This window comes from Gymnoscopelus braueri, assembly GCF_963280865.1.
Source record: "Gymnoscopelus braueri genome assembly, chromosome: 17".
Lineage (NCBI taxonomy): Eukaryota > Metazoa > Chordata > Actinopteri > Myctophiformes > Myctophidae > Gymnoscopelus > Gymnoscopelus braueri.
In genome coordinates this window covers 14,735,514-14,757,747 of record NC_137617.1, presented here as the reverse complement: position 1 = coordinate 14,757,747, position 22,234 = coordinate 14,735,514, and the positions used below count along the sequence as shown (strand labels likewise).

Below are 22,234 nucleotides of genomic sequence, written 5' to 3'. Positions count from 1 at the left end.
ATGGTATTTTCAATTTAAAAAAAGAACGGCCTCTAGCGGCAGTGATGTGTGACTTCTCACACAGGTTCTCTATGATGCGTCAATGTTTTCCCCAAATGGCTGCCATGTAAAAGAAGAAGTCCAGGTTAAGTCCCACCTGTAGTGTCTTCCTGCAGTCCCACATCAAAGGCCAGTTTGTCAGTGGAGGAGCGGGAGGTAGACAGACAGCACAGGTACTGCACAGAGGAACACACAATAAACACAATAAACAGGTTCAATACCAGCTCGTCTACATCAGTGTTTCCCCTACCACTGCAGGACCAATTTGTGGGTCGCAGACCCATTTATATGGGTCGCGAGTAAATAACACTTTTTGTTTTACGATTAGTTCCTGCAAATAACTTTAAATTATTGTTTCAAAAGAACATTTCTTTAAATTTAAAAAGTTAGAAATAGAAAACAAAGAGATGTGCTCTGAAAATATTTGAATGGATACTGTAAGGTTACATTTTTTGGGGTTACACTATAATTTATGGTATGGTATTTTTGCAATACACATTTCTAATTAAAGCCAACAGAGCATCAATTGTCAATTAAAGCTAATGAGCAAGCGTGCGGTTAGCCGTGCCAATTTGTGTACTCTAAGTGAGGAACCAGCCGTCATTCACTCAGCTGAAGCGACTGTCTTAATACTCTGTTGCTGTCGCGCGCCAAAACTAGCCGATGTGTGAGCTTTGTAGATCGGCTATCTTCGGGGCGCGACTCGGCCATATATCAATCTGGCCGGAGCATGTGTGCACCTGCACGTGTGTGTACATGTGTACAGTACGTGTGAGTGTGTGTGTGTGCGTTTGGACTGACCATTCCGCTGTAGGAGTGTCGTAACAAGACGGCATGGCCGTACAGTAAAGTGCGATGGCCCCCTCCCTGGGCAGTCTGAAAAAAAAGAGAGAGAAAGAGAGAGAGAGAGAGAGAGAGAGAGAGAGAGAGAGAGAGAGAGAGAGAGAGGGAGAGGGAGAGGGAGAGGGAGAATGAGAATGAGGAGAGGAGAGGAGAAACACACAGAAACATTGTGACTGACAGTAAAATAATACAAAGAGAGAGAGAAACAACATCCCGCAGTGCACAGTGAAATCCCTAGTGTTCTTTTTGGAGTTAAATGAACACTGAGTATTTTACTGTGCAACATGCAAGGTTGCAAATGGAGTCATTCAATACTGAGCTGACCACTGCAGAGGACGCATCTTGTACAAATCTTGCTGCACTGCTGCACCCCCAGAACAGTTTATGTGTGCATGGGTGTATGTGTGTGTGTGTGTGTGTGTGTGTGTGTGTGTGTGTGTGTGTGTGTGTGTGTGTGTGTGTGTGTGTGTGTGTGTGTGTGTGTGTGTGTGTGTGTGTGTGTGTGTGTGTGTGTGTGTGTGTGCATGTGTGCACACGCACACACTAACATGCATATTAAACATCCTCCACAGTTTTGTTAGCCGATTAGAAAAAACTACAGTCTTTTTGTGCGCTGGCTCCATGCTAAATGGATGGAGTAATACGATGTGACAGGCAGAATGGGACCTTTACCAGGGTCTAACAAACACACGCTAGCCCACAAAGTCACGGCGATTCATCCACATTAGTCCCATCAATTAACGCTACATCTAGATTTGTTAGCCTGGCTAACAACTGGGACACATCTATCCTGAGCGCTCCTGATCCAAGCGCTTCAATTACATTAACGTTGCGACACCTGTCAGCTCCACAGCCGGACTGCTTAACCAAGGTAAAAACAGGGACTATTCTATTCTACTGGTCCTTAACCACTTAAACCAGTGGTTCTCAAATGTTTTCCTGCCAAGGGCCCCCAAATTGATATATATTTGACCGCAGACGCCCATCTGAAAATGTCTTGTGCCAGGGACCCCAAGAAGAGAAGATTTGTGTTAAAAAAAAACACACAAAGATAATTAAAAATCTTCCAAACAATTTCTAAAAATGTCTCGCAGCGCAGCACGAAATGACACGCTGTGAGCTTGTATATCTGATATTTTTGTATGTATAGAATATGGATAAAGTGGTTAAAATTATTGTGATGCTGTATTAACACATTTTTGAGAACCACTGTCTTAAACCCTACAGTATGTACTTAGTTGACTGGGGTTCTCCTGGGCTCTATACTTGGTCCACCCCTTTTTATTCCCTCTACACCAAATCTCTTCTCAGAAAATAGCTCTACGGGTTCACAACTTCTACTTTCACCGAATGTTTGCACCAGAATAGGGACGCTAGGTTTTATACATGGTTAAAAACCTGCGCACAGAGAGATTTTGTCAGGAAGTCGGGTCGTAGATTAGCGTCTGTGCCCGAATACTGTACATTAACGGGGCCCTATCGCCAGATTTAGTATAGCCGAGAGAGGGAGAACATTTCACTCACATTTTGCCCAGTGCAAACTGAAAAATAATAATACTTTGGACAGCGTGGACATAGAGAGAGAGAGAGAGAAAGATAGAGTGAGGCACAGAGTGAGTGTGTGTGTGCATGTGTGCATGTGTGCATGTGTGTGTGTGTGTGTGTGTGTGTGTGTGTGTGTGTGTGTGTGTGTGTGTGAGAGAGAGAGAGAGAGATAGGGGGAGAGAGCGAGACTTGCAGGCACTTCGCGGATGCAATTATTTCATGGAACGCAGTCATTTCTGGCAAAATAATGTCACGATTGATAAGATGAAAGACATCAAAACAAAAAACAGAATACTCGTTTACCGGTAGTGGACGGACCAGCATGTTAACCCTTTGCTTCTGCAGTTTAATGTGTTTAACGTGTTCCGAAATACGAATCTATTATCCCTATTCTGGGCATGTCATAATAGCAGAGAGATTTGGTAGTGACGGAAATAAGGAGAATACCAAGTACAGACCCCTGGGGGACCATCAACTGACGTATGTAAGGTTTGAGTGGTTAATGTGAATCCTATCCTGTATATTGTGAGGACATGTGGGAAAAATTTACAAAACTCCTAATGCATTCTCTGTCGAGAGCGCGTTGGAAAATCAGAACCACTTGATTCACACACAACCATTCAATCAGGGGGGTGGTAGTCTATTAGAGGAGAGGAGAGGATAGGAGAGGAGAGGAGAGACTTGGTTATTGTTGCTGTCGGGGAGCAGAAACCTTGTATCTCCATATTTCAACTTTTTATGTTTTTCCGTAATTCGATGCTCTACTTCATCACATAAGAGTGTCGCACAAAAGTAGAGAAAATAGCAGATCTACAAGTTCACAACGCCTCGCATCGAGCTTGTAGATCGGCTATTTTCACTATTTAACTTTTTTTTTTTTTTTTTTTTTTACAATAATAAGGAGGAAAGGTTTTGGACATATACGAGGATTCCGCCCGGCGACAGCAGCGTTTACGTAACAGCAGCCACATCCCATCATGGCCCTGTGGCTCTATCCCATCATAGAGAGTCTCATTATTAGACTCAGTGGAGCTCAGCAGACCTGCTCCGTTGTCACAGCATAGTGTCTTTCATCTGAGAGACACAGGCCCAATTCTCTCCTCATCCACCACCAGGCTATATACTCCCTTATCTCTCATTATAAACATTGTCACCGAGGTTGACATTGGGAATAAGTGTTTAATACTACCCTCCTTTCATAATAATATCTTCTGGGGGCTCAGATATGCTTTCCTTCTCCCAAATACTAAATCCAAATATTTGCCTTTCAGCTGTAAACCTCTCTCTGTCATCTCCGCTCTATTTTTCCCTCACACTTTTCAAACCCCATCCACCAGGAGAGATGATGCAGAGAGATGGACATGAGCTGGAAAAATGACACTTTAAGGATTTTGTTTCACTACTCAGTTACTTAACCACTTTCAATCTGGTGGGGATTTTAAAAAAAAAGAATTGAGACAAATTGAGAAATGAGAGAGAGGAGGGGGGGGGGGGGAGTATAGTGTTCCTATAGCCCGCTCTCTGTGCTAAACAAATGAGATCAAATGCATGTAGGCGGGAGCGGACAGATGAGTCACATGTTATATATGCAGAACATAGCAGCAGGAATAGTAGTGGAGCATTGGTAAGAAGAGGAGACAGCTCAGTATTTGAGACACCAGAAAGAGAAACAAAGTGGATAGAAAGGGGGGGGGGAGAGAGAGAGAGAGAGAGAGGGAGAAAATAAAATAAAATAAAATACACTTACCTTCATCATGAATTTCTGTTGGAGATGCAGAAAGATAAATAGAACAATGAATTAATACGAACAGAAATATACAATATCAATGCAATTAATATCCCATATTACAATTACTTTTTTTTATTGAAAAAAACAACAACAACTCCTTATTGGTTACATTTATAGTACAGATGGATGGATGGAAATATATTGCATGATTTATTGCAGGTTGCTGAACAGTTGCCTTTTAATTGACTTACTACATTTAAAAGACAACACCAGACCGCATTATTATTTCGCAGCTTGCAGAAAGGGAAACGAACCCTTAAAAATTGGTAAATATACATTCGGGGTGCAACTGTTGATTGAACTAATCAATTTAATCGATTTAATGAAAATAGCAGATCACAACGTGTCACAATGCTATTTGTTGATAAACCTGTATATAGAAAATGTCAACATTTTTTTTTAAATCAAAAAACCTTTTAAAAAAGTGTAAAAAAGTAATTGATAGAATAATCAATAGTTGCAGGCCTAATATACGTTCATGTTATTTTCCCCAGACAATATAAGAGTAACATGTATTGACTCACAATAGATTATTAACTACTTAGTAAAATCTATAGTGTTTGCACACTCAGATAGAGTGTACAAAATGGAACCCGATGCACCTGTACGGATCCATTTGGTTCCATTAGTACAGTCTTCGGGGATTGTACCACTGTGTATGCCTGGGACGAGATTGTAAGGAGTAAGGACTGCTGTTACACAGAAAAACACTGTTTTTGCAGGCAGTGAGACTTCAAACAGAATCATTTCCATATTCATAGCAAAAAATCCGAGTGTTAGTTCGGCGTACAAATGGAGTCTAGCTTCCGGGTGGGTTTGTATGTTAACCATGCACTATAGCAGTGGTTCTCAAAGTGCGGTCCAGGGACTCTCAGGATTCCTTGAGCTGGGCTCTAAAATTTACCCTTAGAAGTCTGTAACTCTGACAGTATACAAATGGAACCAAATGAACCCTGACGGGTTCATTTGGTTCCATTTGTGTACTGTCAGAGTTAAGGGGAGACCCCTGACATGCAGAAGTTTGAGAACCATTGCACCATATAGGACAACTGTGACTGCACAGTCACGTACATTACATTGCATTCAACAGAGAAAAGATGTTTGACTGGGAACACCCAAATTGGGAATATCCACACAAACTGATGAGGACAAATAGAATGCTAACAATAAGAGCACTGACACACAAACAAACCACAACAAAGGACAACACTACAGCTGACTGCGTGGAGCCCAACATACTGTTCAATGCACACACAGCATGGACACACAAGCACGCGCGCGCTATTTCTCAAATTATACTATATATACTTGTGGGGACATTTCGATTCCTCACAAGTATAGGAATATACAAGCACACACGCACGCACGCACGCACGCACGCACGCACGCACGCACGCACGCACGCACGCACGCACGCACGCACGCACGGACGCACACGCGCACACACACACACACACACACACACACACACACACACACACACACACACACACACACACACACACACACCACACATTATTGTAGCTTGCAGGCGAATTGCGTCCATAAAGACACTTCGGTGTAGCACAGCATCACTGCATTAGTGTAGCGCTGCATCATCATTTACACCATGACACTGTGTGTCATTGAATGCACTGGGCTGTATCCGACAAAGAATTTACCAGCCAAGGCACAGCTTGAATTGAGCAATCTATAACAGAGAATGGCATGATTCAAAAGCATTGTAAAGATCTGTAAGACGGAAAATACTGTAGGGAGACATGGTACTGATTATGAAGTTGTTAATGTGCTGTGTGTTGAAACCTAGAACCCTGTGTGGGGAAGTTGACAGGATTGCATTCAACAAGACTAATAGGACTTCTAAATATAACATAAGACTGTGAAGTTGAAGCTGATCCCTTTCCTTTCCTTGGAAAGGGTATATTTCTTCTTAGCTGATTTTCAACCTAGATCCCTTGGTTCTGATGTGAGGAGATCAATAATACCCTACTGTATGTCATCGTCTCCTGTGTATTTCTCTGCTTAACAATGACATCAAATGCATCGTTACACATCATCGGGTGTACAGTACATTCCGTGCGCTTGATGACATGAATTGACAGGTTTGACGTCACTGTTTCTCAAAGAAATAACCAAGAAATACACAGAAGACATAGGATCATTATTCTTTTTTTTCTCCTCACTACAGGGCAGGCCTATTATTGATCTCCTCACATCAGAAAAATGGGATTTAGGTTGAAAACCGGTGATATTTTCCTTTAATGGAGCCTACAATGAAACCTGTAAGATTTACCACACCAGAAGCTTAAAAAAACTTAAACAAAGTAAAAATAAATGTAAAACAATATTTGTTTATTCAAAATAAATACCTCTCATGCTTATCATCTCAATAAGCTCTGCCAAACTATTTTTAAGTGTCAGCCAATGGTGGTTACTGACTACAACAAGTATTCACACCTGCTTCGTCAATTAAGACAAACATATTTGGGATTTATGTGGCAGGATTCCCCTTTTGTCTGGCTTCAGATTATGGACAGAACCATGAACGGTTATTTATGAACCATAATCTGAAGGCCAGTGAAACAAACCTTCTGAATCCCTCCACAACATGCCGAATGTTTCAGGGGTCTTTTTAATGCTCTTTTAGTACATCTTTCGTCCCATTCAAGGGAACTTTCAAAGAAGACTGTATTTTGAAAGAATACAATACTTTCAAAGAAGACTGTATTTTGAAAGAATGCAATACTTGAATCAAAAGCTCTACATGGAATTTTGCTTATTGCTACAGCATGACTCAACAGGCTTAAAAGATATTATCCCATCTAATCAGTGCTCCAAAAATTGACATTGACATTGAAATCACTACGACAAGCTAACTCATGTGTTGTAAATTTTAGCATATATGGCTGTCCGAAGGCGCAGTGTAGCCACAGAAAACACAAAGACAAAGAGACTTGCGGTGATAATGCCCACGTGATGCTTATGTCAGTATGACTACAATAATAAACATTGAGATGGCGATCATAATGCCAATGACAGACGTGGAGGAGAAAGGAACACCTACCCATGTTTCCACATCTACATGCTGTGTGGAAATGAGAAAGGAGGAGAAATTAAGTTGCCTTAATCGTTCTATGAAGAACAAAATAACAAGCAAACAAACAAAAAACTAAACAAAAATAACATCTATTCCATTAGATAGAACTAGAACTGTAAAATGAAAAGAGGAAACTGATAAAGTCATGCTTTATTGGAAGGAAGGAAAGAGGTTATGTTGTGTGTTGTTGTTTTTTAGCTTTCATCTATTGACTAGACAAAGACCAAAAATAGTATTCAAAATTGCCTATCAATGGAAATTGCACCGACACCAATGGCTAATTGGCTATTTTGTATTACTGGAATATATTTAGTCGAAGCAGTGAAGAAACCTACAGTTCAAAATGTCACTGTACGCTGCCGTTTTCTCCATTGCTAATGTGGTCAAATAAGAGTCTGAACCCAAATCTGCCCAAATCAGCGTACAGATTAATTTATACTCCGTCGCATGATGGAGTGGCGCCGAAAACAGCAGATCACCAAGCGTCGTAAAGCAATGCATTGTGAGCTTGACGATCGGCTATTTGCGGCGAGCGGCAGCATCATACGACGAAACATAAATCAGCATAACGCAGACTTCACACACTGCTAAAGGACGTCAGGCTCATTAAATGTTCTCAGACTAACAAACGTTATTTATTTGACTCTTCTGGGCAGGTGGAAAGGATAGTGAGGGAGGGTGGTTCTCACACACAAGGACAAGCAGCCATAGGAATAGAACTGATATGATATAGCTCCAAAACTGGGAACAGTTAATTTTATTTGCACAAAAACTGACCAGCTCTTGCTATGATGCTACATTTTACCGATATAATATACACTGCGACTATTTCAGAACAACGTTACAAAGTCATCTAAAGTGTGCCGTGCTTTCATTGCCCCTCATTAAAGGACGACTTCACCCATTTTCAACCATCTTCATATAACTGGTCCTCACTAATGCTCATGATAATATGGTACATTTTTTGTCTACTCAGTCTGTGTCTCAGAGGAGGTCTGTGGACCGTTCAGAAACCCACCTACCAGTGATATCATCGATAAGCTAACTGCAGGTTTTCTATTCCTGGAAAGTTGGCAAGCTATAATGGAAGGCATTGTTCTCACGTTAATAAAACATAAAATAAAAAATCTTGTTTGAAAATAAAAACCTGCCTAACGATGATGTCACTGGTAGGCGGGTTGTTGAACTGTCCACAGCCCTCCTCTGAGGGTCAGATTTTTTTTAACATCAGCATGAGTGAGGACCAATAATATGAAGATGAAAATGGGTGAAGTCGTCCTGTAACGACCAGAGTAGCAACCAACACACCTAAAATAATCAAATCTGATGTTTGGAATTACTTCTCCTCCAATTTGTGCTGCCCATGTCTGTCTGTAAAATGTTAACACGCTAAGCTGATGCTGGTAACTCCATTCCTATGACTCTGAAGCCTTGCAGACCCTTGGCTGGATGAACACAGATGCATGTATTGCAATACATGATCTGAACAGTGTGTATGATCAGTAAAAAATAAAACAATACATTAAAAAATATAATAATAATAATAAATAATAATTGTAATAATAATAATGATAATAATAATAAAGTGGCCTTCCTGTGAAAAAAAGCTGCACAAATCACAAATTGGTATTTTGTGGTGAAGCTGCTCTATCTAGGCTGGCTGCTTGTGTGCATGTCCTAGTGTGGTGATGGTCTACAGTACACCTCATTTGGCCAAATGGAAATAGTGATCTTCTTATAAATACCTTACCTATAACAACAAAAGTGCTTCTCAAGAACATTATTGGTGTAACTAAAAATGTCTGTGTGTGTGTGGGGGCGGGGGGGTTACTGCAGTATGACCCAACTTTCAATCTCTTATCAAGTTCTCTTCAAAGGTGGTTCTGTTTCGTGATGTCATACACATAGTGACATGAGCTGGGGTTGGTCTACTTTAGAGGGAAGAGACATACATATGTACATACAAATTGGCCTATGGCAACGCCAATGAAAAACTAAATGTAATACTGATACTGTATTAATAAAATCAAAGGAAAAGTGCTATTTCTTCTCAGAGGGAAAGGTGTCTAAGTCAGACTATCATGTAAAATATTGTAGTACAACTGCCTCAGTATAGCATGCATGGTACATTTCCCCTATACAAATACTCTTAATTAGTACTATTCATACTTATGTATACAATGACAATTTTAAATTAAGGGGAAAAAAAGAAGCAGAATAGAATTGTTATACATTTTTAAATTAGACAAAATGCTAGTTCAGATGAACTGGCATTCAAACCCCTTATTTTGTGACCTAGAATATTGGCACTGGTTAACAGCTGTTATTGCATTGGTGTAAGTCTGAAAAGAAGAAAAACAAAACTGGTTTAAAGGCAGTAATATATAATAATTTCTATAATAATAAGAAATACTCCATACTGTAGCTTAAAGCCAGTCTCTTACACTGTAGCCATCGTCCCTCTGTGCGTGCATGCATGCGTGCGTGCATGCATGCGTGTGTGTGTGTGTGTGTGGCAACAAACAGGCTACTCTGTAATTTCTCTCAAGTGTCTGGCAGTCATGTAATGGCTGGATGATGATTTAATAAATACATTCAGTCCAGTGCACATGCCGTCCAGCAGATCTGTCACAGTGTGTCCAGTCCAAATGACGCACCACCTGCTGCCAGATATATATACAGTATATACGTCTCTCTCTCTCTCCCTCTCCCTCTCTCTCCCTCTCTCACACACACACACACACACACACAGACACACACAGTATAATCTTGGCCGGTTATTGCACTGACAATGCGTCTCTTCCTTGTGACACGTCAGTGTGCTCAGGCCAGCATTGGCTGGGTTACTGTATGGGTGAAATACAATAGGCTCTCTCCCTCTCTCTTTCTTGCCAACACCTCTTACCTGAGCCCAAGAAAACCTCTTTCGATGACGTTCACATACTGCAGTACTCTCACAGTTGTTAATGTAACAGAGAATAATGTATTACTGTGGAATGCTAATATGGATTTAGTCAGCTTCCCCTTTGGGAAGATTCTACTGCATTCTCCTGATGATAATGATAAACCTTAATACCTTGTAACTCATATATACCTATTAATATCCGGTGAAATCAAACAGAAATGCTTGATTTTCACTTCAACAAGGACGCATTTTCAGCTGAAAACTACAACAAAGTATTGATAAGCCTATCAAGTTTCAAGTTTATCTCATCACAAGTTTACTCCAGGTGTCAAAGGATAATTTTTATAAGCTTTCCCTGAATTGCAGTTGCATTAGATACAGTATGCATAAAGTCTAAAAGAATGACACTGTGATACTAAGGTGATAACATACAGTACCCTGTTGTCTATTTGAAATATAGAAATATCAATTGTACATGAAGTGTGAAAGTGTTAAGCAGTCTATATCTATAATATAATATATTTTTAGGGTACAGAATTTGCCTCTGTACTGGGAAATGAGTGCACTGCAGACAAAAGATTCTTCTTATGGTGACAAGACAAGACAGACACATACAGAGCAGAGGGGGGATTTGTTTTGCTTGTCTCTTCATTAGAAGACCAACACAGACACATTATTAGTTAAGTTAACTTTACAAATGTCAGAGCAAACCGAGACCGTGGAGGAGAGGAGACCACTACCACCAAAGAGAACAAGGTCCTCCAGTCCAGAGAAGGGAGGGGACGTTAAACAAATGGAAGGGCTGGTTTCCAAATGTGGGACATACACCTGGGGGCTCTGATGTGCTTTGCAAACGCCTTCAGAAGGGGATAAAGGGCTGTATTGATAACCTGCCCCTGCGGTCAACTTAAGTCTTGGTGCCGTTTACACGAGGACGGTCTCTACAGAAAACGGCAAAATAAAGTATCAGATGTGCCGTCCGTTTAGACAGCAACGGTGTTATCCGGGGTTGAAAACGCAATAAAGTGAAACCTCCTTCCAGTAGGGATGGGACGATATACGATATTATCGTATATCGCGATAAAAAACGTCCACGATAACTGTATCGCAGGTACTGTAATTATCGCGAAAAAAAAAAAAAAGTTCGACCAAAAAAGATGTTGGTGTCCATTTGCTTTGCCAGGTTGCATATCCGGCCTAGAGAGAATCAAAGAACGGAAACAGCTGTGAGCATGCATATATATGTGTGTGGATTGCACCGGATACAGTTCCAAAGAAGGCGGGTGTAATGTAATAGGCAGCGTCGCAGCGAGACTGCAAGTCAGTGCACTGGCCTCACTGTCCCTTGTAGTCTACTAGCTTGTTGTGCTACGCACTAGTACGAAGGTGTCCGTAGCTGAGATAGAGAATATACGGCAGTGCCGTCGAGAACGCGCGTTGTACCCAGCTTTATTGCCAATATGTTGAGCTGCTGATCTTTAGTAAACTAAGTCACGTTTATATCAAGTTGTTGTCTAATGTCTAGCCTGTAACCCAGACTGATTCGCTCCATTCGGCTGACTTTTTTTTCTTCTCACAACTTCACATCCACCGAACGAACGGATTCCCCCGTGCTGGAAAGCCTGGTGATTCGAGGTTAGGATCCCAGGCTAGTTGTTGTCAAGCCTCATCCATATTACAGCGTGGAATTCAAGTTAAAGCGAAAAATAAGCCGTTTGTGAATATGCTGAGTTGAACGACCGTGTTGTGCAGCAAAAATTAGCCGACCTACAAACTCATGATCTGACGCGTTCGTGAGCTTGTAGATTGGCTCTTTTTGATGCGTCACACACGGCGCGCAACCAAATATAAAGTCATTATTTTCCGTTTTCCGTTTTAACTTTACATTGTCAGATTGATATTTATATAGCCAGTGGTGACTGGTGGAGAAAGTACTCACATTTTTTACTTAAATAAAAGTATCAATACTGCAATGTAGAAATACTAGTAAAAGTCTGGTAATCAAAATGTACTTGAATAAAAGTGCAAAAGTATTGGCATCAAATCTATTAAAAAAAAATGTTTGAAAATAGCCGATCTACAAGCTCACATTGTGAGCTTGTAGATCGGCTATCTTCAAATGGCCAAAATGCATAGGGCTGCAGTGAGTGGTTCATGTAGGTTTTGTGATCTAAATCAGCAAAGTAATTAGTAACTAAAGTTGTCAAATCATTGTAGTGGAGGAAAAGTACAATATTTGCCTCTGAGATGTATTGGAGTAGAAGTAAGAGAAATTTATTGGAAATGGGAAATACTCCAGTAAAGTAAAAAATCCTCAAAAGTGTACTTTAAGGGATATTTCACTTTCAAAACAACTTTTGGTCATTTTATCGTCTACTCAGGCTTTTGTGAGCCCCCCAGACCGTTTTTAAGTTGCTTGATTCAGTATTTAGATATTTAATATTCATTTTATCAGACACGCCCCCTTCCTATACAAACCCATTATAACTTCAAACTCCATTTTTAACATGCTAGATTCATCAAAAACATCCGTCCTTGATTCTGGTGACTCACCCTGCCCTCCTAATACGCGAGGGGCCGCGTTTTTTCGATAACTTTTTTCATTTATTTTTAATATTTTTTTGGAAAATGAAAAAAGATTAAATACAATAAAAAAATTAAATAAGATACAGTACTTGAGTAAATGTACTTAGTACTTAATGTACTTTTACACCACTGTATGTAGAGATATCATCTTTGATTACTTCTGAATGATAAAATAAATAACTTATTGTGAATGATTCTTGATAAGTTCAGATTACTTATGTTTACATTGTCTTTCTCTACCTCCAGTATTGGATGTTTACAAATTGCCCTGAGTGACAAGATAATAAATGTTCTTTAACAGAAATGACAGGTCAAGTGATTTCAATGTTTTTCTAGCATTTTAAGAATTTTATAAGCGATGCGCTAATATCGTGATAATATCGTATATCGTCATATTTTTGGCCACAACTATCGTGATATGAAATTTTCATATCGTCCCACCCCTACTTCCAGTACAAATCCACGCCCACTTTTGAGACAGCGCCGCTACTCGAGGTCCGTTAGAACGATGAACTGCAGCTGCCAATGCAATCCCTATGAGAGGATATGAGAGTTAGCCTACTTTTAAAACCATCCTGCATTAACTGAAGACGATATTGATTTAAATAAAAATATGTTTCCAAATGTATGGAGTGTCTTTGTCAACATATCTTCTTGTTTTCTTAATAGTTGATGTGTTTCACATTTAATTTGACACTTTAACGAGTTACCCATAATGTTAACACAGCAAAGGGTAGACAGCAGACAGACAAGTTGTCGCATTTCAGTGACATCACTGTCTTTTCGAGCGCCGAGCGCCGACCAGTGGCGTACCCACTGTAGAGGCAGGACAGGCGGTAGCCTGCCCAACTAAGATCTCGCCTCCCCTAAAAAAAACAAATAACCCAAAAATGTCATTGCGTGCTTAATGTCCTCAAAGTCACACATCCAACAAGCTTTGAACTGAGCAGATTGGACCTTCTGTTCCAGAGATAATGACCAAAACATATTGAAAACGGCCACTTTCGCCAGTTTTCTGGGTATTGAAAACCTCAAGGGATGCGTCCGTGACGTATATACCATGCGACCACTTAAACTCTGGATCTCCGATGCTAGCGATTTTGACATACTGATGGGAGTATATTATAGTATATTGTGGGTAGTATATCGAGATGAAAGATATGGGAAATTAAAAAGGATAAATTAAACAAATGGAACAGATTATTAGAACACAAAAAAAATCGCTACAGCCTCAGTAGTTAACCAGTGAAATGACGGTATTTTACAATGCCTCTCATAGAGATGCAGTTCATCGTTCTAACGGACCCCGAATAGCGGCGCTGTGTCAAAAGTGGGCGTGGATTTGTAGGCCTTCCGCTTCCGGTCGTGTGTGTCTATGTAAAGGGGCAAGATGGTGTTGGAGAGCAGACGGTCAGTGTTTACTAGTGTTGCCAGACTCTGCGAGAGAAATAAGCAACCAAGTCTATGAAAACTCAAATGAAGTGTCTAGGCTACGGCTATTTTAAAATAGCAGATCTACAAGCTCACAACGCGTCACATCACGATGCGTTGTGAGCTTGTAGATCTGCTATTTTCAAAAAAGAAGAAAAAAAGAGAAAATAAAAAGAGGTCATTCTGGAACATTTTTGAAACATTTTTAACAATTTTAACACAAATCTTGTATGGGGGGTCCCTGACACAAAATATTTTCAGAAGTGGGGGGTTTGTGGACAAATACATCATTTGACATGAAGATGTTTAAGAACCACTGGTTTAAACAACATTAGGAAACAAGTCCAAATAAGCAACCACACTTTAGAAACAAGCCCAAAGTCGCTTATAATAAGTGGACATGGCAACCAAACAAACAGTTCTGATAGCGAGAAGACACGTCACCGCCACCTAGCCACTTGGCATGGTATGGCATGCAACTACATCGTTTTCAATCAGTGGTGCGTCACCATCTAAACGCAAAATAAAAAGTGAGAATGCAACGACACTTTGACGTTTTCACTAGAGAGCGTCTTCATCTAAACGTGGCCTTGGACTCAGAGCTATGCGTCCAAGTCATCACAAACATTCAAGATACATTATATACCCACCCTGTCATAACAGAGGCTGTCTCCCTTGTGGTGATGACTCATTTATCCTGTCTGCATTGATTAACTTGCTGCACAACAGGTGTGTAGTCACACCTAGCTCTGAGTCCAGTTTGACTCAGGCCAGGTGTGACTACTTAAATAATCCATCCACCTTCCCACAAAGTCTGCTTGCTAAACTGAGAAGGAACTTGAAGCAGGACATGAATTCACATCTTAAGCACACAACAATTGTCTGAGGATTGCATTGCTTTGTAAAGGTAAGGTGCAATGGACCAATCGGTAGAAATTGTGCCAGAAAGAAAAGGGTTTGGTGCTAGTTTTTTTGTGATAACCCTGTGTTTGAGAATGCATTGTGAGTGAGCTGTTTTATACCACTGATTTGCATTGTTTGAGTTCTTCACTTTCACTCATCCATTATTTTTTTTAAATTATAACTTGAGCTAATTGTTTGAGAGACTTGTCTTGAGATGCACCATGCATAAAATAAATTACCCTGCAGGACACAAGCATGACTGTAGACAGTGTGGACACACTTTGTGCAAGGAAGAGGGTTCAGTTGAAGTTGGCATGGCTTGATAAGGTTTGGTTGTGGTATGGGGGGGGGGTGTCAGTCTGGAGTTAAACTTGTGTGTGTGTGTCTGTCTGGAGTTAAAACTGGATGAGGTGTGGAAAATTCCTTCCACACTGTGTGTAAGTGTGGGGGGGGGGGTCAGTCTGGATTTAAAGGAGTAGTTCACCCAAAAAATGACTTATTTTCTATCAGTTGCACACCCCATGAAGCCTTGAATTCATGGATTTGTTTTTGTCACATTCCTAAGCCAATAATTTGATGACCGACGGAAAGATGCTAATGTATCCGGTAGGAGACACAAAGTAGACTCTTTGTGCAGGGCCGGACTGGGACCGAAATTCAGCCCTTTTTTTTCAAGGGGGGGGGGGGAGTTTCACTGTTTCAGACCAGTCCTGCACATGAACTCTGCAGCCGCACTGAGGCCCCTGCTGGAAAGCATCCCAGCCCAAACATTAACGTAACTAATAATTGGGCTGCGCGACCTGGAAATGACCGTAATAATCCTAAAACGGGAGCGAAAATATATGCCTGGTGATTTGCCCGGTACGCCAAATGGCCAGTCCGCCGCTGTCTTTGTGTCTCCTACCGGAAATACACCCGGTCATCAAATGATTGGCTCAGGAATGCATAAAAAAAAAAATCCATGAATTCAAGACTTCATGGGGTGTGCAATTGATAGAAAATAAGTCATTTTTGGGTGAACTACTCCTTTAAAACTGGATGAGGAGTGGAAAATGCCATCCACACTGTGTGTGGCCATTGTTTTTGAAGCAGCATCAATTAAAGTTTCTGTCAGTTTTGTCATGTAAAGCTTTTATTCTTGCACACAACTTTACATCCTTCTCTCTCCCTCCCTCCCTCCCAGATGTCCTCTTCCAAAATGCTGTTGAAGGAGCAGCTCTGCTGTGCCGTGTGTCTGGATATCTTCACCAAACCTGTGACCATCCCATGTGGCCACACCTTCTGCCAGGCGTGCATCACTCACTGCTGGGCAAAAGACAAGAACTTCAGATGCCCATTGTGTACACAGGGCTATAGGAGCTGGCCTACGCTGAAGGTTAACACAGTCCTTGCTGAAATGGTTGACCAGTTGAAGGGGAAACCAGGCCTCGCGTCTGACAGAAAGGAGGTGGTTAAAGCAGGGGAGGTGCCATGTGATGTGTGTGTTGGAAGCAAAAGGAAGGCTGTCTACTCCTGCCTCGTGTGTCTGGTTTCATACTGCAAGGCTCACCTGGGGCCTCATGAACGGGTCGCCTCTCTCAAGAAACACACTCTTATACTCCCTGTGAAGAACCCTGAGGACAGAGTGTGTCAGAAACACAGCAAGGTTCTGCGGCTGTTCTGCAAGACAGACCGCGTGTGCATCTGTGAGTTATGTGCCGAACTGGACCACAAAGGACATGACACGGTGTCCACTGAAATGGAGGGGCTTGTGAGGAAGGCTGAGGCCAAGCAAGTGAGTGCAAGGGTCCAGGGGATGATCCAGGATCGGAAAAAGAAGCTCATGGGTGTGAGATGCAGGGAAGCACGCGAGAAGATGAAGGTGAAGGCGAGAATGGAACGCCACCGTGAAGTGTTTTCCACTCTGAGGATGGTCGTGGAGAGAACCCAATCGGAGATGAATGAGTCGTTTGAGCTCTGGCATAAGGCAGCTGAGCAAGATGCCATGGGGCAGAAAAACGATCTAGAAAAGCACATCGCAGAACTTGAGAAGAAAAGTCAAGATCTTGAGTGTTTCTTAAGTTCCAGTGATCATTTCCATCTCATCCGGAATTCATCAGCCATTTGCACCCTCCCAAACCCCTGGTGGATTAGGCCTGCGTTTGACAAAGGCTGGAACGCAGGCTCTATGGAAAACCGCCTCAGGACCATCACAAAGATGGAGAATGATTTGAGTAAAGAAATTGTAAAGTTGAGGGAGGCTGAGTTCACATGAAACACGTTCTTCAAAGTAAAATGTGGAGACCAAAGTGTAGTATTAAAGGTTTTGTACATAGCGAGGAAGATTTTGTTCGTAAGCTCAGTAGTGTCTAGTTTGTAGTTGAACATGTGTGCCTTGTGCTACAATTGAAATTCAACTACTTACAGTATGCAGTTAATAGAATATATTGTTTTGTGTTCCATGCACCCAAAAAGAATCCTGGTTGTAAGGTGAAATATAAATAAACATGTTTCGTATCAAAACCTTTGAAATCTCATAACTTCAGTCAAATGTATTTGTATGCGTGTCGGATCAAAGAGTGAATTGGTATCTGATGGTGTGACTGAGCGTGAGGAGAGCTCATGGTACAATGGCAAGGGTGGCTAACTTTTATCAAACATGGGAGGGGGGGCAAAGTTTTAGGTTAAAAAAGTCTCAAACCAATGTCGTGCAACTTTAGGTTTCAATAATATACATACTGTTGAAACTCACGACGTACTATTGGGCCAACAACAATTGCTTGTACAAATCTTGAGTATAGTTCAACCATTATGAGTCATTATGTAATACAGTCAAGGCTTATAAATATGTGAAGCCTTTTGGAATAGTCTCTTGTTTGTATTTCAGTCAAATCGAGAACATATTTGGATGTAGAGATGATTTAAAATGGTTCTGAGATATGCTAAACTGTCTAATCCAAGGGTTCACCACCTACTTTCAAGTACTGTATGATGTTTAGATGTCTTAAATTAAGTAGTCTAGGGGCCAGTAGTGTTGGCAGACTGTCCTTGGTCTTACCAGGCCCTAAGTGTGGGACCCTGAGATTCCATTATGAAACTTAACACAAGTTGTAACCGCATCAGAAGCAAACATTACTAGATGGTGCAGTTTTGTGATTTTGTAACCCCTGCTTCCATTCTTGGCTATAGCGTGGAAAATCTCAATGTCACATACTGGTAAAATAAAAGGCTGTCTAAAATAATTATTTATTTAGCAATTTGGGTTGATCTTTAAGCTTTAGGAAGGGAAGGTAAGACAAAACAAATGATTTGTAATACAGACAGCCACCATAAAACTAACCATTTTTAAATGAACCATAATACTAAAACTGATAACTGTTTTGTACCACAAACGATACCTCCTGTGATAAGATGTGAACAGTCCTAACAAAAAGCATTGTAATATTAAATAATACAGTATGCCTATATTTAGCAAATGTAACCAAAAGGGTCCATTTGGTTAAATGTGTGCCCTCAACTCTAGCACTCTCTCTCTCTGAGTGTGATGCAGTACTAGCACACGCTCCCCCAGGCTAAAGCACTCTGTTAGTCCTATACTATACACAGCATGGCTATAAAGACTAGCTGCTATATTGCAAAGTCCCGTACACATCATGCACAGGACACAGAGGCAAATAATGAACACACTGCTATATTCATAAGAATATTCATCCTCTGTTTCCAGTCAAACGCTTAACAGGAGGCAAGGCTGGCACACACAATCCTGTGTTGAAGTGTTTATTTAACTTGGAGGGGCAAATTCACACACCATGAATGATGCATCACTTCACTAGCAGCAGCCAGCCGCCATCTCCCCCAAAATCTCCCTCTAATTTTATTAGAGCCAATGGACTCAACCATCAGCAATTGAATGCTCTTTTGTCCGAAACTAATATTTCACAGCCTACGGGACAAGTCTTCTGGTTGAGCAGAGGGGCTGTGCCCAAACAATTCTTTCAATTAGACTATATCAGGAAACAAGTTCTGCTGACTTTTGCCCACCTGAACATCTAACCCTTATTACATACTGCCACTTACTTGAATATAGGTACACATGTTGCACATGTTGGTTCCTTCCCCAAAGGACACAGATTTAAAATAGTGGAAGATTTGATTATAGATAGGAAGATAAGATACTACCAGGTGTGCCTGGTTTCAAAAGGCTACCTTGAACTTTGTGTTCAAGGTAGTGCGTGTGTGTGTGTGTGTGTGTGTGTGTGTGTGTGTGTGTGAGTTAGAGCGAGATTGGGTGTATTTGAGTGCATGTCCTATGTCTCCTCAAATACAGGAAACCTGCATTAGAAGATACTGCAATGAGTCCATGGTCCATCTCTTGTACATACTATACTATGCAATGGTTATTTCAAAGGTACTGTAGATGATAGGGGCCAGATATGAGAGTGTGCATACATGTGTAGGCCTATGTGTGTGCGTGTGTTTATCCTCACCCCTTCGGCCTTCTCCTCAGTGTTTGCCAGCATCTCTTGTAGAGCCCGCACTGACAGGGACTGCTCCAGCACAAAGGTGCAGATGGACAGGTCTGGAGGCACATTCTGAAACACAAACACACAAAAATAAAATAGTATGACTGACAGGGACTTGCTCCACCAGTGCAATGGATGGACGGGTCTGGAGGCACACTCTGAAACGCAAACACACAAAAACAAAACAATAGAAAAAATGGCCAGTTCAGAATGTATTGGATATACCGCTAACAACTTTCACCCTGCCCAGCAAGCACAGTCAGGACCCGGACCAATCAGTGACGTCTCGATTGGGGCTAGATCAAGTCAAACCAAGACAAGTCAGATCTGGCCCAGAATATCACCTGATTTCAACCAAAATTAATCCTGACCACAAAAACGTCACCTCCAGGACGTCATCTAAACACATTTCTCATCACCCAAAATGTCCATATGATGTCCCGGTGATGACGTCCTGTAAATGACGTAAAGATCATCCCCATATGGGCTGTGATCTGGCCTAGTCCTGAACGTCACCGGGGTGATGACCGGGCGTCATCATAACGTCATCATGACGTCATTGTGCTTGCTGGGTGGCGTCCCAAAATCTTTTGTTCTTTTTGAAAATAGAAGATTTACAAGCTCACATGCATCGTGATGCAACATGTTGTGAGCACGTAGATCAGCTGTTTTTCAATAGCCAAAGCATAAAATAGCTGATCTAAAAGCTCAAAACGTGTAGCGATCTGCTATTTTAGCTATTTCTGAAAACGTTCAAATAATCTTGCCTACAATGACATACCCAAAATAGGAACGCCAGGTTGAAAGTGTTTGTTTACGTTTTTTTCTTTTTAAATGTCCGCCGCCATACCTTGGAGTTGGAGGTGGATTCCAGAAAGCAGAGTCTGTTCCCAAAGCCTTCGGCAGCCAAGCACAGTTTCTGTTGCTCCTTCTGGACGGTGGCCGAACACTGCAGGACCACTTCATCTTCCTGTAGACGACAGAAACATGACAATGTCCATCAGTCCATCAGAACGTACAGTAATGAATGCCTCTGGTTCTTTCTCACTCCCAACATCACATACTGACACCTGGTCAAGACCCCCTTGCGTGCCCGGTCAACGCACTGGATACCCCTTTAACGCATGGAATAAACAGTGGTGGAAAAAGTACTACATTTTTTTACTTAAGTAAAAGTATCAATACTGCAATGTAGAAACACTCTGTTACAAGTAAAAGTTTGGAATTAAAAATGTACTTGAGTAAAAGTACAAAGGTATTGGTATCAAAATGTACTTAAAGTACCAAAAGTGTAAAGTACACATTATGCAGAATTTCCCATTTGACAAGTTTCCAAATGTACAAAATACATAGAAATCTTTTCAAAATAGCAGATCTACAAGCTCACAATGTGTTGCGCTGCTATGTTGCTGCTGTTCTACAGACTGCCAACCAGTTGAAGAAATCACAGATTTGAGGCTTTAATCTTTTGTTTCATGACATTTCTGAGACCATTCATGTTTATGGAAGATGCTTCTAAACATGTATTCTATTGCTAGTTTGACCACTTCAAATACTCATTCATTTTAAAATAACTAATAACCGAAAATAGCCGATCTACAAGCTCAAGCTTGTGAGCTTACTACAAAAGGCAGAGAAGAGTAAATCATTATCCTATCTTCGTTAATCGTGAATCGTACGTGAAAGGTACGTGGTTGACCAAGCGTGAGTAAGAATGCGTTCTTTTTTCATGCACTCATGTGTTTCCCCTTCTTTTCCTATTCCACATTCTAATTCTGTTATTTCTTTTTTAACTGCAACGTTGATGAGCCTGCACAAATAAGAATTTCACCCGCTTCTACTTGATGTGATGTGACTAATAAAGATTGCATGATAAAGACTGGGCGATTGATTGATTGAGAGAGATTCACAGAAAATGCACACGACACGCCAAAATATGCACCATATGAGGCAACATAGCTCATCATAAGCCACAGACACACACACACGCACAGACACTTGAGTTCTACGATTCTCTACGGGGTTTGCTAATCTATTTGTCAACGGAGACTAAATCACTAGGACTGCAATTGCATTGCGTGAAGATGAGCAGCTCTGTCATGTTTTAAAGAGGCCATTAGAGTCTAGCATAAGGCTGGAGATAAAAGTTTAAGAGGCAGCAGATGAACTGGCTTCACTTCAAAAAAGTTCTATGAGGCTGGTTACAGGGCTCTGAGAGGAACACTAAGGGTACAAAGTAACTATGTTCATTACAAAGTAGACTTTCCAAGAAGACTAACTTGTGACTATACTGTATCTGATGCCCATACTTCTTGGGGGCTTTTCTGCCTAGTAGTAGTGAAGAGTGACAGGAAATAGGGAGAGAGAGACAGGGAATGACACGCAGAAAAGGCCATCGGGCTCGGGATTTGATCCCGTAACTCGCTGTCATGCTGCATTAGAGCTTAAGTGTAATGCGCCTTAACCACTAGGCCATCGGCACCCCTACCGCCCAAAAAAAGTACAAAATGAGTGAGTAACAGAGAGAGAGAGAGAGAGAGAGAGAGAGAGAGAGAGAGAGAGAGAGAGAGAGAGAGAGAGAGAGAGAGAGAGAG

General features: G+C 41.2%; 1 protein-coding gene across 1 annotated transcript in view; it reads right to left on the bottom strand.

Annotated features, from left to right (window-relative positions):
- Positions 1-22,234, bottom strand: part of ryr2a (ryanodine receptor 2a (cardiac)) — a gene marked incomplete at its 5' end in the record, with an annotated part of 269,110 nt that overhangs the window by 175,382 nt on the left and 71,494 nt on the right. Inside the window, 6 exons of the mRNA XM_080455627.1 lie at positions 137-215; positions 841-915; positions 4,175-4,189; positions 7,281-7,301; positions 19,605-19,709; positions 20,491-20,610. Of these exons, the coding sequence (XP_080311753.1) occupies positions 137-215; positions 841-915; positions 4,175-4,189; positions 7,281-7,301; positions 19,605-19,709; positions 20,491-20,610 (415 nt within the window). The remainder of the gene's footprint in view (positions 1-136; positions 216-840; positions 916-4,174; positions 4,190-7,280; positions 7,302-19,604; positions 19,710-20,490; positions 20,611-22,234) is intronic.